The sequence below is a fragment of the Rhipicephalus microplus genome, chromosome 4, assembly GCF_043290135.1.
Source record: "Rhipicephalus microplus isolate Deutch F79 chromosome 4, USDA_Rmic, whole genome shotgun sequence".
Taxonomy (NCBI): Eukaryota; Metazoa; Arthropoda; class Arachnida; order Ixodida; family Ixodidae; genus Rhipicephalus; species Rhipicephalus microplus.
In genome coordinates this window covers 73,624,749-73,644,761 of record NC_134703.1, presented here as the reverse complement: position 1 = coordinate 73,644,761, position 20,013 = coordinate 73,624,749, and the positions used below count along the sequence as shown (strand labels likewise).

The following is a 20,013-nucleotide window of genomic DNA, read 5'->3' as shown; positions in this document are numbered from 1 at the left end:
TTTAAAATTATCCAGAAATAAATATACCAAAAGTCATCCAGATTCCTTTTTTGCAATCAAATGGACGCGGCAACATATAGGCTGTCCTACACCATGTAAATCTACGGGTTCCAACGTTTGTCGACCAGTGTGCTATAAATACTTAAGCGCACTGAACAGCTTACTTGACCAGCAATGTGAGTGAAGAAATAGTCACATATATGCCAGCAGTTCACCACAGAATGCAGGTATTCTTATTCCAGCACCGTCAAAACAACCGTAAAGTAGCAGACGAACCGGTTATAGGTAGCGCCACCAATGGTGAGTGGTTGAACGAGAGTGGGGACACGCGTTCCTATAGGAGCTCTGCCATCCGAGCAGGTCAGGAGTACAGTAGGTCATGGTTCCGAGATCGCTGCTTTCATTTCGAGACCCCACAAGCTCTTCTCTTTACCATACGCATACGTGCGCGCGTTCTTACGCAGAGCCACGTGGTCCTTTTTGCGGCAACAAGGTGCGCGAGGCGGGCGAAGAGTGCGACTGCGGCTACGACAACAGCGAATGCACCGACCATTGCTGCTACCCGCGGCAGAGTGGGCCGGACAAAGCGTGCAAGTTGCGACCCGGAGCGAAGTGCAGGTATGAATGGCTGGGCAAGGATACTTTGAAGTTGTATCGCGATACGATACAAGATACTCTGGCAAGAAGTAGTTCATATACAGATACAAGTTACTACAATGATTGTATTCTATAACGACTCTAGAGCAGCCACTCGAGCTTTCGCTGAGGGCGGAATAGACAAGGCGATACTGCGAATACTAGGTGGACATAACCGATCACTTCATCGTTTGGTTCCCGACAGACATGGGCAGCTTAAGGGACGACCTGCGGAATCTCAACGAGACTGCACACGAGGCGGCGCAAGTACTCATCGACCGCGTCACTACGGTTTTCCCCCCAAACTGCACATGGAGAGCAGGGATCAACTATTCACTTTTTACAAAATCACGAAGCAATTTCATCGAGGCCGGCGATAGTAACTCCCTCCCGGCTAAGAAGTTAACGTGTAGCCAGACAGTCACGTAATGCTTGCTGCAGACATACTCATACCCCAGCCCACGGCGTATGAAGCACGTCGACCCAGACTACGACGGACAACGTGTGTGAACAGTTTCGTGAACGTGTAGATTTGAACCGCATGCTATGTGGTTGTGCATCGAGGGATACTTACGTCAAGACCAAGGAACAATGTGCCAAAGTGTTGAAACGTTTTCTAGCAGACGAACTTCGGGCTGTTCAGAAAGCCCGCTAGGCTGCGGAGATCTTGGGGCTCTCCCTCCCGACGTGCTAAATGCCCTTTGCACCGGGCGCCCAGCTAACTGTCCTTCACGACCCCTTTCTGGGTAAGAAAGTGAGGTTATGTTGGAGTGGGCTTGGAGGGTAGAGGAGGACCATTTCCAGTAGTTCTTCCCCACCACACACTGTCTTATTGCCCCCTTCCTTTTAACAAGAGATAAATAAAGTTCTTAAATAATTATTATTTCTCATTTAGTTCACCTCCTCCACCACGTATACAACTCTGGTGCTACAGTACAAACGGGTGGTTCTCAGTACTGCTTTTTTAACATTTCCACCACCTTTAGAGATCATGTTTAAATAAAGAGAATATATTCTTACGTCTGTACTGTCAGCTTTACCTAACGAGACTAGGTGTCACTTTTTAGTGGTACGGGAAATGTGTGACATCCTTGCTTCACTTCCAAACACCTCCAGTCGGGCGCTAATCGATGGTGGTGGTTAGCGTTAAGAGTCATAGGGTAAACATATGATATCGGAGCATATGATTTTCTTCATATAAGGCATTACAAACTGTAATTAGTAATTGAATGAATTTTTTTGAAAGAGCAGATGATTTTCCTGTCAGCAGCCGGAAACGTACCGCAACCTGGTGGAATAAATTTCAACCACGAGCTACTTTTTACGTGGCCTCTGTGATCCGCTTCGACAGTGCAACGAAGCACAGCAAAAACAAAGAAATACACGCTAGGGCACGCGACTATCGATGTGCGACCAGTGCGAGTTCCTCTAACAGACATCTAACTTAAGGATTATGGTCACCTCAGGGGCGGATCCAGAGGGGGGGTGGGGGTAGGAACGATCACTCCTAACCGCTTGTGTCATCACTCTCCCCCCCCCCCTTTCTCCAGTCCTTGCTGTCCACCTCCTATCACTGATTAGGACTAATGAGTGGGACCACCATATGCACATATTAACAATATTTATGCTACAATATAGTTGTTGCGCTAGTAAAAACAAAAAAGTAAGGCCACGCCTCCTATCGAGTGTTACTTCAAGCGACCCTCCCCCTCCTAAAATGAGTGGCTGGATCCGCCCTTGAGTCGCCTGCAATATTTTTTGAACGTGAACCGATTTGCTTAATTATTTTTTTTACAACTGATCCTTGTGCTTTCCACCCAGCCCAGCGAACTCGGCGTGTTGTACCAAGAGGTGCGGCATACAACGTACGTCGATGTCTTGTCGTCAGGAAGATGACTGTCGCTTCGAGGCCTTCTGCGAGTATCCTTTCGACGTACCTAAACGTTTTCTTATCCTGGTGAGAATAGGACAACAGAGAGACAGCCCCTCCATGGATGTCCACTCGGAAAGTACACACCACATGAACAGAAAATTAAACGCGACGTAGTGGCTCGTCAAGTTCTTCAACGCTGGGCTCACTTTTTCTCGAGGACGGCTTTATAGTATTTGGTGTATTCGATGTGTTTGTTAAGGAAAGTAATGCCACTCTTCTTATTACGCGAAGAAAACAGTATCTGGAGCGTTCGCAACGCTACAAATGAGATTTCTCTCTTGCCCTTTTACGTTCAGAGATAAATATTTACTGACATTACTCCCCACACGCCCAACGCTGACATCCCATTAAATTATTTCGCTGACGTTGAAACACATAAAGGTATTTGCTTCTCGTTATAAGCACAAATGCAAAGAAGGGATACAATATTTGGAACAAAAGTTCCCCACAAAACAACCCATATTCAGAAAATCGACTTTCAGCGTTCAATGTGACAGCACTAATAGCTCTCGGCGAAATCATATTTCGCGTCGCGGCTCAGAGGAGTACTGGCGTGAATTTTAGACGTTATCATATTACTGCTTTAACAACTTTTTGTGTTGAGAACATTAAGAAGGGTATCGGAGTGCGTCGGAACGCATAGAATGTAATTTTAATAGGACTGCTTTAAAAAAAAAAAACGTTTATCGGTTTCCATATCGAGGGGGTTGTTTCAGTGACGGGCCAAGACAGTCTAACGTAGTATATGTCGTGCGGGGGCAGCAACCTGGACGTTCTTGCATCAGTTCTGTCATGCCGTCAGTTGCACGCGGTGAGCGTAAAAAAAATGATGAGTACATCGTCGTGCAGCGAAGCCGACAGCTACTTTGGCTGCATGCAGAGCTCGCAAACCTAGTGAACGAATTTGACTCGTCATGACAATGTACATTGCGGGGGTGCTGACTTGCAAATGCCTGATGATAAAAACGTTTACTGAGTCAAACTAGCATAACTTGTACAAGTTTTCTGGTTCCGATGCAGGGATAATTAACACTGAATGCCAAGAAAACAAGAAACGACCCGCAAAATTGATAGCTGGGTAAGTCGGTAAGAATTCATGTCGGACAATTTTGTAGCGCGCACACAAGATGAGGCACACAGAAAGAAGAGCTCGTTTATGCCTCCTTTCAGTGTGTCCCTGTCTTTTGTGCGCGCTAAAAAATTTTTAACTTGTTAAATGTCCACTTAAAATTCTGTCTGCTCTCCCTTAACATGCGCACACTTTTATTTAACAGTAAGGTAGCCATGACACTTTTGATGTTTGGGCCTCCTAATCATGCGCGTAGAAGCCATCACTTCCCACACATGGGAGCGTTAGCGAGCTTCGTTCTTGACCAGCGAAATGAAGCGGCCAGAGCGCCTCGTGCCCGGCGTCCGCGTGGCGGGCCAACGGCACCGTCTGCAACCAGGGCACGCAACTGTGCGAGGCCGGCGAGTGCCGACGCTCCGTGTGCCGCAAGTACGGCCTCGTCGAGTGCTTCCTCGCCGGACCGGACTTGACGCCCGGAGAGCGCTGTCTCATCGCCTGCAGGGAGCGCGGTAAGAGTGAGTGATGTGGCAGCTCCACATGTCAGACACACGTGCTCGAGGAACTGCATTATTACATCAGCTCCGAGCTCGTAACACACAAAGCAAAAAACCTCCGTGAGCGCACGCATCTAATCGCGAATGTGTACATACACGACAAACAAACAAGTCCACCAATAACAATTGCAGTGCAGTGTTTCCTGCGTGCATGTTCATAATCACGGCGCGTTCGCTGCAATGTCATAGAGCGTTGGATGCAACGCTAACTGCTCGGATTTTACGTCCCAAAACTACGATGTGATAATGAGGGACGTCGTGGTGCAGGGCTTTGGAAATTTTGACCTGCTGGTGTTCTTTAACGTGCACCTAAATATGAGCACACGGGCTTCTAGCAATCCACCTTCATTTAAACGCAGCCTCCAAGGCCGGGATGCGATCCCGCAGCCTTTGGGTCAGCGGTAGAGTACAATAAGCATAGTTTGATTGATTTGATTGATACGTGAGGTTTAACGTCCCAAAACCACCATATGATTAAGAGAGACACCGTAGTGGAGGGCTCCGGATATTTCGACCATGTGGGGTTCTTTAACGTGTACCCAAATCTGAGCACACGGGCCTGCAGCATTTTCGCCTTCCCAGAAAATGCCTCCGCCGCAGCCGGGATTCAATCCCGTGACCTGCGGGTGAGCAGCCGAGTACCTTAGGCACTTGACCACCGCAGCGGGGGTGCAGTAACCATTAGACTATCGTGTCCGACTGAGAGTAAACCCGCAGTATGCGGTACACGCACGACAGTGTTGCCCGAGGCTGCCGAGCTCTCAAGCAGATCTTCCCGGAACTTAATCAAAAATCAGTGCGTTTTTTCTGGAGAAGACCAAAGTATGACGAGATTAAATCATGCTTTGTGAAAATAACTTCATAAATAAAAAGCCCAACAATAGAGATTTGAAGGTAAAAGAATAACTAATTATTTTGTACTTGGAAAATGTACTCAACTATGAATGAGAAAACCTATTTTCTTATTAACGTAGTGTTCGCGAAAGCAATCCTACCACTCAGCCCCGCCGCGGTGGTCTAGTGGCTAAGGTACTCGGCTGCTGACCCGCAGGGCGCGGGTTCGAATCCCGGCTGCGGCGGCTGCATTTCCGATGGAGGCGGAAATGTTGTAGGCCCGTGTGCTCAGATTTGGGTGCACGTCAAAGAACCCCAGGTGGTCTAAATTTCCGGAGCCCTCCACTACGGCGTCTCTCATAATCATATAGTGGTTTTGGGACGTTAAACCCTACATATCAATCAAATCAATCCTACCACTCATTGCACGTTTGCAATGTATGAAGAACGAATACATAGGGAAGCGCCACTTACAGATCCGGACACTGAACTATTATTTGCCCAATATTGCCACGAAACAGGGACGAGAACGACGGCGGCAGCTGGCTTGTACACTGTCGTCCTTTATGAAAGGGAACACGCGAACGCGTGGCCTGCGCTCTGCGGCGGCTGCCTACAGCACCATCAATCGACAGCAAAAAGAAACACGTTCGCTTTCAGCGTCATCTGTTGCCGCAAAAAATAATGAGTTATGGCCAATAGACAAGCGCTGTTCGATTGCACTCTCTGTCTGCTCACGCCTGCAATGCGTAGTCCTCTGCCAACATATCAAACGTCGTTCGAAAGTGTTTTTTTCACTTGTTGGTTGATTGTGCTGTAGGCTGCCGCCGCAGAGCGCTGGCCACGCGTTCGCGTGTTCCCTTTCATAAAAATAGACAGTGTACATGATGAAACTCTTTATTTGACCAAACTTGCGGCTGGCCGGTGGAGACTGCAGCAAGCAATGCACGCTCTACGCTTACATCAGCGAATAGAGCATCGGTCATCAATAAAACTGACTGGTGGTAAAGCGCGTCGGGTTTGATACGTGCGCTATGGAAGATTCCAGCGTCATCGCTGGTGGCCGCGTAAACTCTGGAATAAGCTTGTTCAGTAAAACTTGTAGCTGTGCGAGTTGGTTCATAATTCTGGGTATAACCTGGTGTTCGCAAATGCAGACGAACGACAACAGAAAAGAATAGACGGGGACAAACGTTTGTGCTTGTCGCTGTCTATTATTTTCTGTTGTCGTTCGGCTACATTTGCGCACACCAGGTTACCCAGAATAATCTCGGCTGTTCGCGTAGTGCGCACTTTATTGAAAAAAAAATAATTTATTACAGTCGCCAAGCTTCTCGAACCCTGAGGCGTGGTCTGCGCAGAGCATTGCTGACATCCTTTGAGGGTGTGAACCGAATACAACAAACCGGAAGCAAGAAACGCGCGTGACAATTCGAAAGTCTAAGAGGCCTGATCACGGTGGTTTGGGGGACTTATCCCAGCCCTGACCGCACACCCCATCAGTGCAAGTGACAGCAACTTAAATGAGTAGAAAAACCTGTATGAGTGGAAATGACTGGAGAATCGGACGCGTTATTCGAAAGTCGCAGGTTTGGTCCCTGTTCGTGCGAAGTTATATTTTCCTCCACTTTTCTTTCTTCACATAGTACGTTAAAATTACTTCTAATAACGTCCCCTATACTTTACTTGGCAAGATTTTTTGTTATATAGCATTAATACTGTGTCTAACAAAGAAAAGAGTCTCTTAAATTTACACTTATTTCCTTCAAGACACTGTGAAGGATGACAAAGTCCCGCCCATCCTGGCAGAGGACTTCCGTCTGTCTATTTCTCGATAAAAGACTTCCCATCAATTTATCTCGAGACACCCGCAAATGTTTGATTTCAACGCTCTCTCAACTGTCCTACAACATCAAAATCATCAAACGCACTACTAATGAACGTAACGCACTCTATAAGCTAAGTATATTTAAAGTGAGAACACGGCAAGCGATTGAAATATTTTTCAAGCAACTATAGTAGCCCAAAGCTGCTGCTTATAAGTGGCATATCCGACTCACAGGTATAAAGTGCACGCCAGTACGGGTTAGCAGCAGCTGATGTGTCGTGCTGCTGAGATCAGGGACTCGGATTCAATACCCTAACCATTGCCCCATTTCGATCTGGGCTAAATGCAAAAAAATGTACATACATAGACATAAAGGAACACCCACTGGCACAAAAATTAATTTAGAGTACTTCTACTGCGCGGTGCCTGATGATGTGAGAAATAAAAAAAGCTGTTGGGTGCGATCGCACGCGAAGTCGTGCCTTTTGTGCGTGCTTTTTCGCACCGCTCACTTTGCGTCAAAGCGAGAGACAGCGCAAAGGTCTCATCACTCGCTGCAGTGACCACCTTTTCTGACGTTAGTGTTTTGTTTAGTAGCGCCACATCGGATGCTGAAGGAGTTCATGAGAAGTTTACGAGAACATGGTGGATCGTTGGTGTGGCATGGACGTAGCAGAGCGGTGGGTGCGTTCAAGACGCTTGCCGCTTGGCTTCCGTGGCTCGCGTCTCGTCGGTGTTACCCGTGCGCCGTCTGCATCCTCGAACGCGATCGCACGCAAGGACGCATGTGTGGACGGATGCTTCACCCCACTCATCATTGTTCACTCCGTGAACATGCTGTCATTTTCTAAAATTTCTTTCGGGCTTCGACTTTTTCTGACCTCCCCCCCCCCCCCCGAATATTGTCATTCCAGATCCGGGCAGCGAGTGCCGTGAAGCGTGTTCCTTCCGTCGCATGCGTAGCCTCTGCCACAAGAAGATGCAGCCCGGAGCCCTGTGCGACCACAATCACGGCTACTGCGACGTGTTCCAGCAGTGCCGCCACATCGACACTGAAGGTCCACTCACCAGGCTCCAGTGGCTCGTGCTAGGGAACAAGGAATTCCCTAACCTGCTCGTGGTAAGTGCGCATCCATCTAATCTCGCGCAACACCTGTATTCTCTTAACATTTATAGGTTCGTTTGAAAAAAAGAAATAAGTTGAAGATTGAATATTTCTATCAATTACTTTTTGCGTGCAGCACACCGCTAGTTTGTTCTGTTCATGTTGCTGTTGTTGTTCCGGTAAATCAAAACAAGTGACACCTTATAAAAAAAGAACAGCCCGGCTGAATAGTGCTTGAAAAACAGTACCCTCACAGTGCAAAAAAAAAAAAAATCTTGAGGTGCGCTTGAGCAAGTGACGTGACATGAACTATATGGTTTTTTACTCATTATCACCGACTAACGCTTGCTAAATTGTGACCAACAGTTGGATAAACATGACTAAACGGTTGACAATGCAAAAATACCGCTATTATAACTGTACCTGTGCATTCCTTCCATTACACTCCAACGATTGGATCATCTGACAATGTTCCACAGCGTCACTGGTTCCTAACAGCTCTGGGCATCGTGCTCAGTGCGGTGGCGACAGTTGTGCTGATACGTGTGTGCGCCACCTACATCCCCAGCAGCAACCCTCACCTGAAGCCGGCCAAGAAGATCACAGTCACCGTCCGCCACCCGCTTGACTTCATCTCGGAACACTTACGTCGCCAATAACCACGACGTGAGCGCCACCTGGATTCACATACCAGGCGCAACTGGTCACTTGGCTGCCTATAGGGCCAGCTTGCCTTAGTATTATGGCAAGAAACGGCGCCATTTGCGCAACCTACTTGGTGGTATGATTGCTGCTGAATCGTAAACAAATACATCACGGATATTGCTTATCCTTTTCGCACACGTTTTTTTTTTCCTTTGTAACCGCAGAAAACATTTTTCTTTTAGCTTATTGCACGTCGCAGACGCATATGCCTTACCGTAATTTTGTTAGGGGACACCACATTGACGTCTTACCGCACACGAAGTCAAGAACTGATTTATAAACGTTATCTTAAGTCTGCCTTATACCCTCTCGTTGATTACTCGTGTCGAAATGCTCATGGACTGCCGCAGGGAGGCAACTCTTTCTGCCACTGATAGTCTCGCGTACTGCACATCTCTGAACAACTTAGAGCCAAGAAATTGAAGTAAAGCTTTGTATCGAAGTGGAAAAGGCAACGGAGAATTCACTACCAATCTTCAGTAATAGCTTTGTGATGAAATGTGAAGGGATTCGCTGTGTGCCTGCATGAGAAGATCAAGGACGCACTCTGACGCAATAGGGTCATCACAAGTGAATATTTTTCGTTTCTTCGTTTGGATGAGAAAATGTGGAAAGGTAAGCTGTGTAGGAGTCGGCTATTTCTGCATGATATCAAAAAAAAAATTCGGCAGATCCCACGTACCTGGGAATGCCGTTATGTGAAGCATGCGGAAGGAAGGTGACCGTGTTGCAATTTTGTTTAGAGCAACAAGTCATGAAATGACGCTAAATATATCTACGAATGTTGCACGCACAGAGATATGTTGAAGAGTTGCAGATGTTTATATAACCAGTTGTTTACACTTGCGTAACAATGTCATATAAAACATGCGTATTAGCAACACCAGAAGCTGATATGAAGCGATGATGCTCGCGAGGATGCTGGCCCTGGACACTGTTACGTCAATAAACTTCAGCTAATGACACCTAACAATGATTGACGTTAACCCGAATGGGAAGTGATGGCTATATCATAGGAGTAGATATGTAATGTTTATAAAATTGGATAGCAAGCTCGGTAGTCACTATTGACGTTTCACGAACAGACCTGGCGTGGCTTTGTGGCAGAATACTTGATTTCCACACAAAATGCTGGGGTTCGATTGCCGCTGGGACCCTGACGTTTATTCTTTGCATTCATCGTGTCAACGCTACAAATGTCGGGTATTTCTTAGCACTCGCGCGCTGAAATTGCCCATGTGTGTTCTCGTCGTTCCTGGGTGTACACTAAGTGTCAACCACCAGTTGCTCATACCCACGGGCGGGTATGTGTCACTGTCTGGCGGGAAGTGTTTGATGACGTACGGGACGAGATTGTGACATCATTCATGTCTTGACCAGCGTGTCGTATTCGTCAAACCATCTCACCCTCCCATGCTAATTTTGGTTCACGCCAAGTTAAGGGGCTGACCACGACAGCACCCAAACGTCCGCGGCTAGATATAATAGATATGGTCAATGTCGTCGAAGTTCGCTAAAGAATGCGTCTCATTTAATAATAAACAATAATAAACCATTGCGAAAACTTCGAAGCTTCTTGAACTTCGCCGTCAGCGCAGCACGCGATAGCATATAATCGGGGCCTCGTGTGCATTGTCCAACCATGTCGCAATGAAAGGGACGTTAGTGCGCGTACCATTGACCGTTTTCAACTATCCCATAGAACGTCCCCTGAATTTACAGTTTCTGTGTGTCCACTACACCTTGGTCTTTCCTTTCGTTGATTGGCGAAGTACCCACTACTAGTCCGTTGAATGCCACATGCACTTGCGCACCTGCTAGAACCCGGCCCGGTGACTGGAAGTGATACACGGGCTTGGCCCGAACCCGAGAAAAATAATTACGCCATCTCGCGCTAACGGGAACCATATGTAGATGGAGAGAGGGTGGAAGAGGACGCACGTGCGCAGTGCCGGTGTAAGCGCCGAGGGGAAGAATGTTTTGAGGAGAGGAGGAGCACGCGCATGTTAGCAGACCCTCCCTGCGTTGGCGTTGCGACGCGAGATGCGGGAGCATAGGAGAGGAAAGGCGTTGCGCATACGGAGTGCGAGTGCGGACGCCGACGCCACGGGACATAGACCCGAGCAAAAAACACTCCACGTCTAAAAATTGGACCGGCCTTGGCCCAGCCCGACCCCTGATTGAACCCGACAGGGGCCCGAGCTACTGCTGGTGGTGGTGTTGCCGATGGTGGTGTTAAAATTAAGAGTGGTGTGGCCAGAACCTGTAATCAGTAGTAAAGCCTTTTGAGCAGGAAATGTCTACGCTTTGCGGGTGCATTAAGTGCTAAAAAATACGCAACCAACCATAATTTCTTACACAAAAGTGTCTCGCCATAAAAACAGCTGAATGGATGTACCGGGTGTGATGGACGCTTATTCGGCAATAGTGTATGGCACTTTTTTTTCTGCAAATGCAATAGGAATCGTCTGGAGCGTTCTAGAGCAGATATTGTAGCAAGGAAAGTGATAAGCAGCATGATCCCACGTACCTTGGGAATCGATGTTAGGTGAAGCATGTGCATTGAACGCGACCTTGTGTGATTTTTTTCATTGAGCGACACGATACGGAGGGGCGGTCAAAATATGCACAAATGCACGCCCACACATACGTTCAACGGACGCATATGACGTTTATATAACCAGTTTACAGTTACGTAACGATACCAATAGCAACACGTATATTAGCAACAAAAGCAGTAAGCCTATATGAAGCGCTGGCACTCGCGAAGATGGTAGGCCTGGACACTGTTACATAAACTTCAGCTAATGACACCAAAGAACGATTGACGTTAACCCGACGGGACGTGACAGCTGTATCATAGGTAATGTTTATAAAATTGGAAAGCCAGCCCTGTAATCCCTATTGACGTTTCACGAACAAACCTGGCGTGGCTCTGTGGTATAATGCTTGACTGCCACGCGAAATGCCGGGGTTTGATTGCTGCTGGGACCCTGATGTTTATTTGAAAATTCGTTGGGTCAACGCTGCTGCTGCTAGCTTTTTTTAATGCTCACGTGTTAAAATTGCTTATTTGTGTTCCCGCCATTCTTGGGTAGATATGAAGTGTCAATACCCTGGGGCACATACCCCCATAACAGTGGCACATAGCAGCCCGCGGGTTTGTGCCACTGTATATCAGAAAGTATTTTACGACGTGCGTGACAGAATTGGGACATTATTCACGTCATGACCAGCGAATAGAATTTGTCAATTCTTCTTACTTTCCCATACTAATTTTGGTTTACTTCAAGTTAAGGGGGTGATCACGAGAGCACCCAGACGTAGGCGGCTGTGTGCTATCGATAGATAGATAGATAGATAGATAGATAGATAGATAGATAGATAGATAGATAGATAGATAGATAGATAGATAGATAGATAGATAGATAGTAGTGATTGATTGATATGTGGGGTTTAACGTCCCAAAACCACTATATGATTATGAGAGACGCCGTAGTGGAGGGCTCCGGAAATTTAGACCACCTGGGGTTCTTTAACGTGCACCCAAATCTGAGCACACGGGCCTACATCATTTCCGCCTCCATCGGAAATGCAGCCGCCGCAGCCGGGATTCGAACCCGCGCCCTGCGGGTCAGCCGCCGAGTACCTTAGCCACTAGACCACCGCGGCGGGGCGATAGATAGTAGTGAGCGTACTGAATAAATATAATAGAGCTGAATGAAGAAATGGTCAAAATGCATCTGATTCGCATTTAGTGTAGTACGCCACGTTTAAACACGAGACGAGCGTCGCTTATGTGCTCTCGCACTCCTTGCGGCGCTGCTTTGCTCTTTACAGAACGTATAATTTATCTGTGCTAAATACCACAAACTTTTTTCTCACCTCGGCGTTTCACGTCCCCTTAAACAAAAAAAGAGTGAACCAATACAATCTAGATTAACGAGATAAAGAATAAGATTATGCTTTGAAATATTCCTTCCCTAAATATATAGAAATATGGAAATGGTAAAAAGACGAAGCCGAAGAAGAAGCAGCTGGTGTCGATGAGGTGATTCGTCAGACTTTCTCGGCGAAAGTATGCAAGAAAATACGATTTCCATGCCTTTTACAAGCTATGAAACATCCTTGCCACCGAGGTAAGGTTGCTTTGTTTGTATAAGTGCAGATAGTTTTCATGTAATCTACGAGCGAGCATGCTTATACCGACTCTATGTAAACGCGTTTCGAGCAGTTAAGCGAACAAAAAAATTGGCCCCATATCTGCACGTTTCACTGCAAATGTCGTCGAAAGACGATAGTCTTGTGTGTGGAGAGAGTGAACAAAACGTTTATTTGATGTTCTGTGCGAGAAAATGGGTGAATTGTATTCTGAAAGCGCTGAATTAGTCTCTATCCGTGCAGCGAAGGCGAACGAGCGCATCGAGGCACGTTAGACACGAGCGCCATCTGGTAGTTATCTTCTAAAACGAAGGAAGGTGTGCATGCCCGCGGAGAAAGGTGCGCGCCTGTCTCGTAGGTGATAAGTTGCAGAACGCAAAGCGATGTGCAGTTGCCACCACCGTGTAATCTTAGCAAAGCGTTGGAAACACTTTCCTTTTCGTGCAAGCATTGCATGGTCAGCGCAGCGTGATAAACGCTATGGACCTTATAATTACTCATGTATGCATTTTCTAGTGAAATACGCACATACAGAACATATACGTGTTGTTATGGTGCCTCAGATATGCGCAATAATTGATTTTTAATTGACAATTGCACAAGTGTGAACGTTGAAACTTGAGAAATATTGGTGGTCGCTGCAGATGCGGTTGGCCATTTGAGTTATCGTTAAGTGCAGTTAGGGAGATTGTCACCGCGGGAAAATAGACAAATGTAGACAAATGTACACAAAGACAGGCCAAAATTTTTGCGTCGAAGGTCCCCAAGAAAGACTATCGTCTTAAAAAAAAAGATTTAAAAACATTTAAGACTATCGTCTAAAAAAAGCTCAGCGCGGTTGACCTCGCCGTGGCTGGCCAGCTGGTCGAGTGGTGGATCGCCATTTCGGCACCACCAGCTTGCTTATAAGTATGTACCGGATGTTTAAAAGAAAGTTGTCCGAAGTTCTAAAAAATCAGAGAACGAATATTTATTACTATGTAGACCTATCTCCTTTCTGACGCGGAATAGTTTGCGCGTGTGTCTAAATCATGCGGTAACTGTCAATTTATGCATCGTGCCAATGGAAATGCTATCGCCTGGTCGCTTCAGAAATATGGGTTCGCTGGAGCACATTACCACTTTTTACCTAGATGACTGGGCGGTGGCCGCCGGAGCAGCGTATCGCGTTCCGATCATCGGACAATCAATGTGGACTCGTAACGCGATGACGTCACGCGAAATCATACATACAGGACGCTATGCACAGAAAATTCTGTTCCCGATAAATTTTAATAATGTCCATTGTTTCTTGTGAGCACTCATAAGAAGCGCCTTTGGTTATGGACATAGGCTCGGCAAGGCTTCCAATAAGAGAAGGGGGCGGGGTCAAAGCTTTATCACAGCGTTACGTCCCACCCTTGTTGGTCGAGTCGTAATTATAACACGCGTCACAACGAATGAAAAAAAAAATGATAGCGTAGTGCATTTGATCTCTTTTCCTGGAGGTATAGGAATACTGTCACAATTTCTAAACAGTTTGCGACGGTTGCTATAAATTAAAACACCGCTTTCTGGAACCCTAAATATGGTACCGGGATATTTAGGAATGCACCAATTCATTTGTAATTCCACTACCTAAGAAAAAAATATGTTTCGATATAGAGGGCGCGGTTACTCAGTGGCGCGTCACAGCAAAGCTTCAACTCGCCACTTGCTAGAGGCATATCTATCGTGTGCTCGTTATGCACGTAAACAACGATGAGTAAATTGACGTCCTGTGTCTAATTTACACGATTTAGGCAGCACGTCGAACGCAGAGTCTGGAAACTAAAGGTGCCTTTGGCCACTTTTATCCAAAACCAGCGTGGCTGTAACCCTGTTTACGCAATGACGAGACAGGTGCGACTGAGGAAAAGTATTAGACAGACATTGCGACGTTTAGGTAACCTGAAGGGGTGCCTCCACTTCCACCCCTAACCTCGTAGGAACACCTTTGGTCATAAGCTTAGAACATCCCAGGACGTAATGGCCTGCGATCCAGTGCTTTTAAATCACGCTATAAGTGTTATCTGCGTGCGTCGTACCTCTGGAAGTACTGTCGCCCGGTCGTTTCAGAAGCGCCGATTTGGTGCTCGGGAGCTCTCCCTACCAAGACGACCAGTGGCCACCAAATCAGAGTACTGCAGTCCAGTCCACGCTTCTTGGTGATGTCGATCCCTGTGTCTGCTGCGTGAGGTCGACCTTGGGCCTCGCCGGGTTCATCGTGATGATGATTTTCCTCTCTAGAATGGTTGACGAAACGGTACGCTCTGCTAGCAAGCATGCCCACGATTTGCTGTCGCATAACTAGCGGTGTAGGCATAGGCACCTGTGTAGTTCTCCATGGGAGAAAAGGGGGGAAGGGGGACAAAGTTTTACTTCAGAATCCACTCCCCCCTCCGCCCTCTCATTGGTCGACTTGAAAGAAAACGAGCTTCCGAAAAGGAAAATGTGAGCGATGAATATTTCTTACAATGACCTGCCGTTGGTCCGTGCCTTTCGGAAGATTGAGTTGGGAATTTTTCGCATTACAACATCGGACGTCCTTGGTCGACATTATCATCAAAAACCTTAATGTGGATCACCCGACACATTAATTAAGAAGTAACGAGATCGTTCTGACTGACTAAAGGTGTGAGGCAGACATAGCGCCCTTGTACGATAACTATGAGAAATGGGCTGGCGTTCCCTATTTGTTTTACTTCGTTGGAAGCCTTATGAACAGTGAGACGATTCCATCATTGCTCCGGCAGCACCAGGCGCCAGTGCGTGAGGGCCCATTGACATCGGCCACTGTTGAAGGTGACGCGACAGTTTCCGACGAAGAAGTCGAGACTTCTGCGCTAGATGATTTTTTACTGTAAGTGACGTCAGATTGCTGGAAAGAAAAGACGTGAAAGAGCGCACGTCCTGTCGTGTTCCACTTCGTGTCTCTCCAGCACTGTGCCATCATTCATAGCATTTGTGACAAATCGCGTTGCGATCGGAGTACGCTAAACCTTTTACCACAAACTTGGTCGCGGAACCTCTGAGAGTCGCCTATGTAAATGGTCTTTCAGAGATAATGAGAGATTAACCCCCTTTTTACGTTAGCTCAGCGTGTCCTTTGATGAAATCTGTTGCGGCAAAAAGCAGCGCCCATTTGCAGTAAGACGTACGAGGCAGATAGAGACGGAGTGTTTGACGGCCTTTTCGTAGTTACGGCAGTTGACCGAGAAGGAGGTCACGGGTAGCGAAACGCAGTGATTCAATCTTGTAGACAAACTATCTTAGAGCCTTTATGCCCTGAACGTATGTCCCGCTTTTTAAGAGTACACAAGGCTTGTATGTTAAGCTTGCGGAATGCGCATAATGCTCACCAGTAGTCCCACAGTTACTTATGCATTCGCCTAAGACGACAGGAAGGCGCGAGCCATCTTATTCGTGTTCTTTTTCTGCTACGTCAATCTTACTGTACGTCCCCACCCCTTCGCCTGAAGATTTCTGCACCTTACAAGGCGTTCCACTGCCTCCGAGATCGGCCCAACATTGGCCAAGTGAATATGTCATGTGAAGACGTCATATTTTGTAACGTGATAATGACGTCACATATTTCGGGGGCTGTGACGTCATCACGCCGTCATCAGTGAATGCTCGACTTCTTGCATTGTTCTTGTTTACGCCGACGCTAACCTTTCGCGTTCGATGTGGCGTAAATTGCTAGCTCGCACGTGACGTCACAGAAGCACAACATGGCTATAACATGACTTAAATAACGCTAGTGCAGGGTAATCACGGGGTGATTGACCGGCGTCAGTGTGATAACGACGTCGCTCGAATATTGGGCCTCGTGCGTGAAATGGGCTTTCGGTGCACTGATAACACAAACATGACGTCACACAGTTCGCGTCCCGTCATGTTAGTGCTTCAGCGTGAATGTTTCAGCGACGTCAATGCGAGCCATCTGTATAAAGCTTCTGTGTTTACAAATCTTGTGCAGACTCATCCCGATATGATTCTACGGTGGCTGCCCTTAGTGCTTAGCACTACACATCTTGCTTTCGGCGCTTATCATTCCGATGATTAGCAGTTTGCTTTGTTTTATAGGGAAAGTGCATATCTCTACCCCGGAATGTTTTCGTCTCCGTGAACTAAAAACAGAACACCAGGCTCATAAAGCTCGCGTTCGTGCGCTTCCACCATCAGAGCACTCAGGAAGGGAATTCGAAGAGGTGGCCTGACGAGCCGACAAGCGCATTCGCCAGAGACTCGTACACAACTGCAACGTGAGAACTAAATTTCGATCTCTGGAATCTTTAGGGGCCCTTTAACAATTAAAGGCAAACTGCATATCTTACGTTGCTATCGGGAGCTCAGCATAGATCTGAACATTCATTTTAATGAAGCAAACCGCAAAACAAGCATCAAAACCACACGCTGGATGATAAAGCACCTCTGGCATCGCAACACTTTCTCGCACGTCTCCGTAAGAATTAGGTGTAGCTGCTTTGCAGCTGACACAAGGACTTCAAGTGACTTAAAACGGCCCTTCCTTGCCGCGGGAATACATTGCTCGATGAAAGAAACAAGGTCACTTAGTTGAAAAAGGTCGCTGATCCAATGATGATCCACCAACGTGAGCACGAAGCGATTATCTCTACGTCTACTATGAAATAACAATAAAGCAAATACCATACAGCCACGCCGTCATCCTCATCGCGTGGTGGTTAATTTTTAGATGCGAAGCAACTCTTTGACCATCTTGTGTAACGATGTCCCTCCGTGCGTCCATACGAACATGCTGCAACGCGCTCTCCTCGACGCAGTTGTTGGAGCGCTGCAGTTGTTAGTGCGCGCTGACGTCACTATCTCCCTCCCCGGCAGCGCGCTCGCCACAGCGCCCGCCTCTCCCTTTCGCCCGCTACACTCGGCGCTACCGCCGCACGCTCCGCTACCGTGACCGCCGCTCGTGAATCTTCCAGCACTCACCACAGCACCCGCGTTAGCGCTGTTCAATCCGCGACGCCACCTGTGCGCAACGCTGCTGATTCACATCCTATCAGCGTTCCCTTTGGGAAGATGGTGTGAATATTTTTTTAACGTGGCAGTTTTTTTAACGTCGAGGTCCGCCACGAATCTGCTGACGTATTTACGTCTCGGATGTGACCTTGTAAAATATACACTAACGCATTGCAAACAAAAAAAACAAGAAGCGAAATTCTATTAAGCGGCGTCGAACTAGCAACCTCTTGATACGCAGTAAGCGGCACTGGCCACCATGCCACAGACTGAACGTTGTCGAGAGTGCTAATGGAAAGCCATGTATATACACCCTACATCATTCGTCGGTTCTCTCTGGGACGTTAAACCCCACACATCAATCATCAATCATTCGTCGGTTCTCAGAGCTCCGAAACTTTAGCGAGTTTTCGTTATCAGTAGCGAGACGGCGTGACGGGTTCGCATTGGACGCGCTTTAAAGGTCGTCGACTCCACTGAGCGCCGCCTCCACGTAACGTGGTCTCACCTGCGTGCGCGCTTATAGACTCGTGATTCTGGAGAGGACGAAGGTCACTTTTCTCGCTGCCGCGGCCGGCGGCGCTTACGAAAGGAGTGCGCCGATGACACACGGCCAAGTAAGAGTTGTGACAGTTGTTCGCTCTAGTACTGCGTATCCTTGTGCCCTCGTTTCGTAAGTGTTTCTTTCTAATTGAACAGGGCACTTTAAGTGTTAAGCTGTGACAGTTGTTAGTCCGCGTTCGTCCTGTGTATGCTATTTCGTGCGTGCTTTCTGCTTGAGGTGTGCGCTGCAATTTCGAGCTGCTTGCAGTTATTCACGTGACTTAGCAATTTGTTGCTATTGCTCAAACATTGCACAATAAACGCTCATCTACCTCTGTCAATTCGCGTTTCAGTTTCGTGTTATACCGATTCTTAGATAAGGGCATCAGTCACGTTTTTTTTTTTGTGCAATACCTCTATTCGGCATTGGTTGTTTCCATTTTTTTTTCGAGTTCAGCATCTGTAGGATATTTTGGGGTGATCCGCAAACGAGAGGCATCTCTAAATTTCTGAGCTCGTCCAAGCCCACCTCGTTTGAATCACCACGTTTTAAGGGGTATAGCAGTGCTTATGAACAACATGTATAACTGTCTAAGACATAATAGCGCACGAAAGAAATTCGACAAACAGTAAAAAAAAACGCATAAGCACGCGTGCACTATTTTTTTTGTTGATATGTCTCAGCGAGTTATGCACGACCAACTAGCCTAAAAATCAATTCTCGCATAATTATCAACGCGTGGGTATTGCTGCTGTCTTGCGGCTGTCGCAGTTGGAGTTGGGTTTCTCTGCTGGCGCACCGAGCGGAGGAAACGGCGAAGCGACCTCCCCGAAACGTGGGACGCGCAACCAGCATGCCATCGGGACCGATGATGGTTTTTTCAGCCCCACAGGGACACATGAACACAGGAAATTCACGAGAAGTCGGACCGTGCCTTCGGTCACCACGAAACCACGGGAGGACACCACCACCGACGAAACTGAGACAGAATTCACGGCCGCAGGGGCACCTGCGTCTAGGAAAACACAGGTAGCGACCACGCGTGCATGTAAATTTAGGATAACGAAATAACGATAACGAAAGCGTGGGGGACGTTATTTGATATTTCATCGGGGAGTTTTCAAATAGCGTACGCTAAGTTTTCGGGCGTATTGTTAGCGTTTTAAAATAGTTTTTGTTGCCTGCGAATGGTGATGCATGCTTCGCACGCTAATTCGGATCTCCTGCGAACGGACTGCAAACGCTAATAGCGGTTAGCGTGATGGGGCATGAGCCGTGGCTGTGACCTCAATCAATAGCGCACGCAAAGTTTTGCGTACTTTATTCGGACACTCTCTCTTAACTGTAGCGTAATAACTTTAACTTACACTGAAAAAAATAAAAAGGGACAAAACATCAATTTTTTAATTAGAATTCTGGGACTTCATACTCCATCGATAGAAAGGGTGATTTTCTGTGCTCGTTAATTCCTTTCAGTTTATTTTAACTGCTTTCAATTTCAAGCCCTAACTAGGTCTGCTGGTTTTGTCAGTAGTGTCTAACGAAGAAACCAGCGCTCTGCAACTATTCTTCATCTTCTGTACTCAGTTTTGTGAGCACCCTGAAGTTGTTTGAATGTTCTCATA

The 20,013-nt window shown here is 47.0% G+C and overlaps 1 protein-coding gene and 1 long non-coding RNA gene across 2 annotated transcripts; both read left to right on the top strand.

Annotated features, from left to right (window-relative positions):
* The first annotated feature begins 469 nt into the window (after window positions 1–469).
* Window positions 470–2,536, top strand: LOC142813936 (uncharacterized). Its single transcript, XR_012894747.1, has 2 exons — window positions 470–618; window positions 2,458–2,536. It is a non-coding gene; the product is annotated as an uncharacterized LOC142813936 (long non-coding RNA).
* Window positions 2,537–3,966: 1,430 nt separating this feature from the next.
* On the top strand, window positions 3,967–8,809 carry LOC142813935 (disintegrin and metalloproteinase domain-containing protein 10-like). Its single transcript, XM_075891886.1, has 3 exons — window positions 3,967–4,147; window positions 7,769–7,974; window positions 8,439–8,809. Exons 2-3 carry the CDS (start codon window positions 7,810–7,812, stop codon window positions 8,616–8,618), a joined length of 345 nt encoding a protein of 114 aa, XP_075748001.1. The 5' UTR covers window positions 3,967–4,147; window positions 7,769–7,809; the 3' UTR covers window positions 8,619–8,809.
* Window positions 8,810–20,013: the final 11,204 nt, after the last annotated feature.

Excerpts from the sequence above, each read along its gene's own strand:
- LOC142813935 (XM_075891886.1), top strand. The coding sequence starts at position 7,810 with ATGCGTAGCCTCTGCCACAAGAAGATGCAGCCCGGAGCCCTGTGCGAC. Across the intron at positions 7,975-8,438 it reads AATTCCCTAACCTGCTCGTG|CGTCACTGGTTCCTAACAGC; the intron begins GTAAGTGCGCAT and ends AATGTTCCACAG.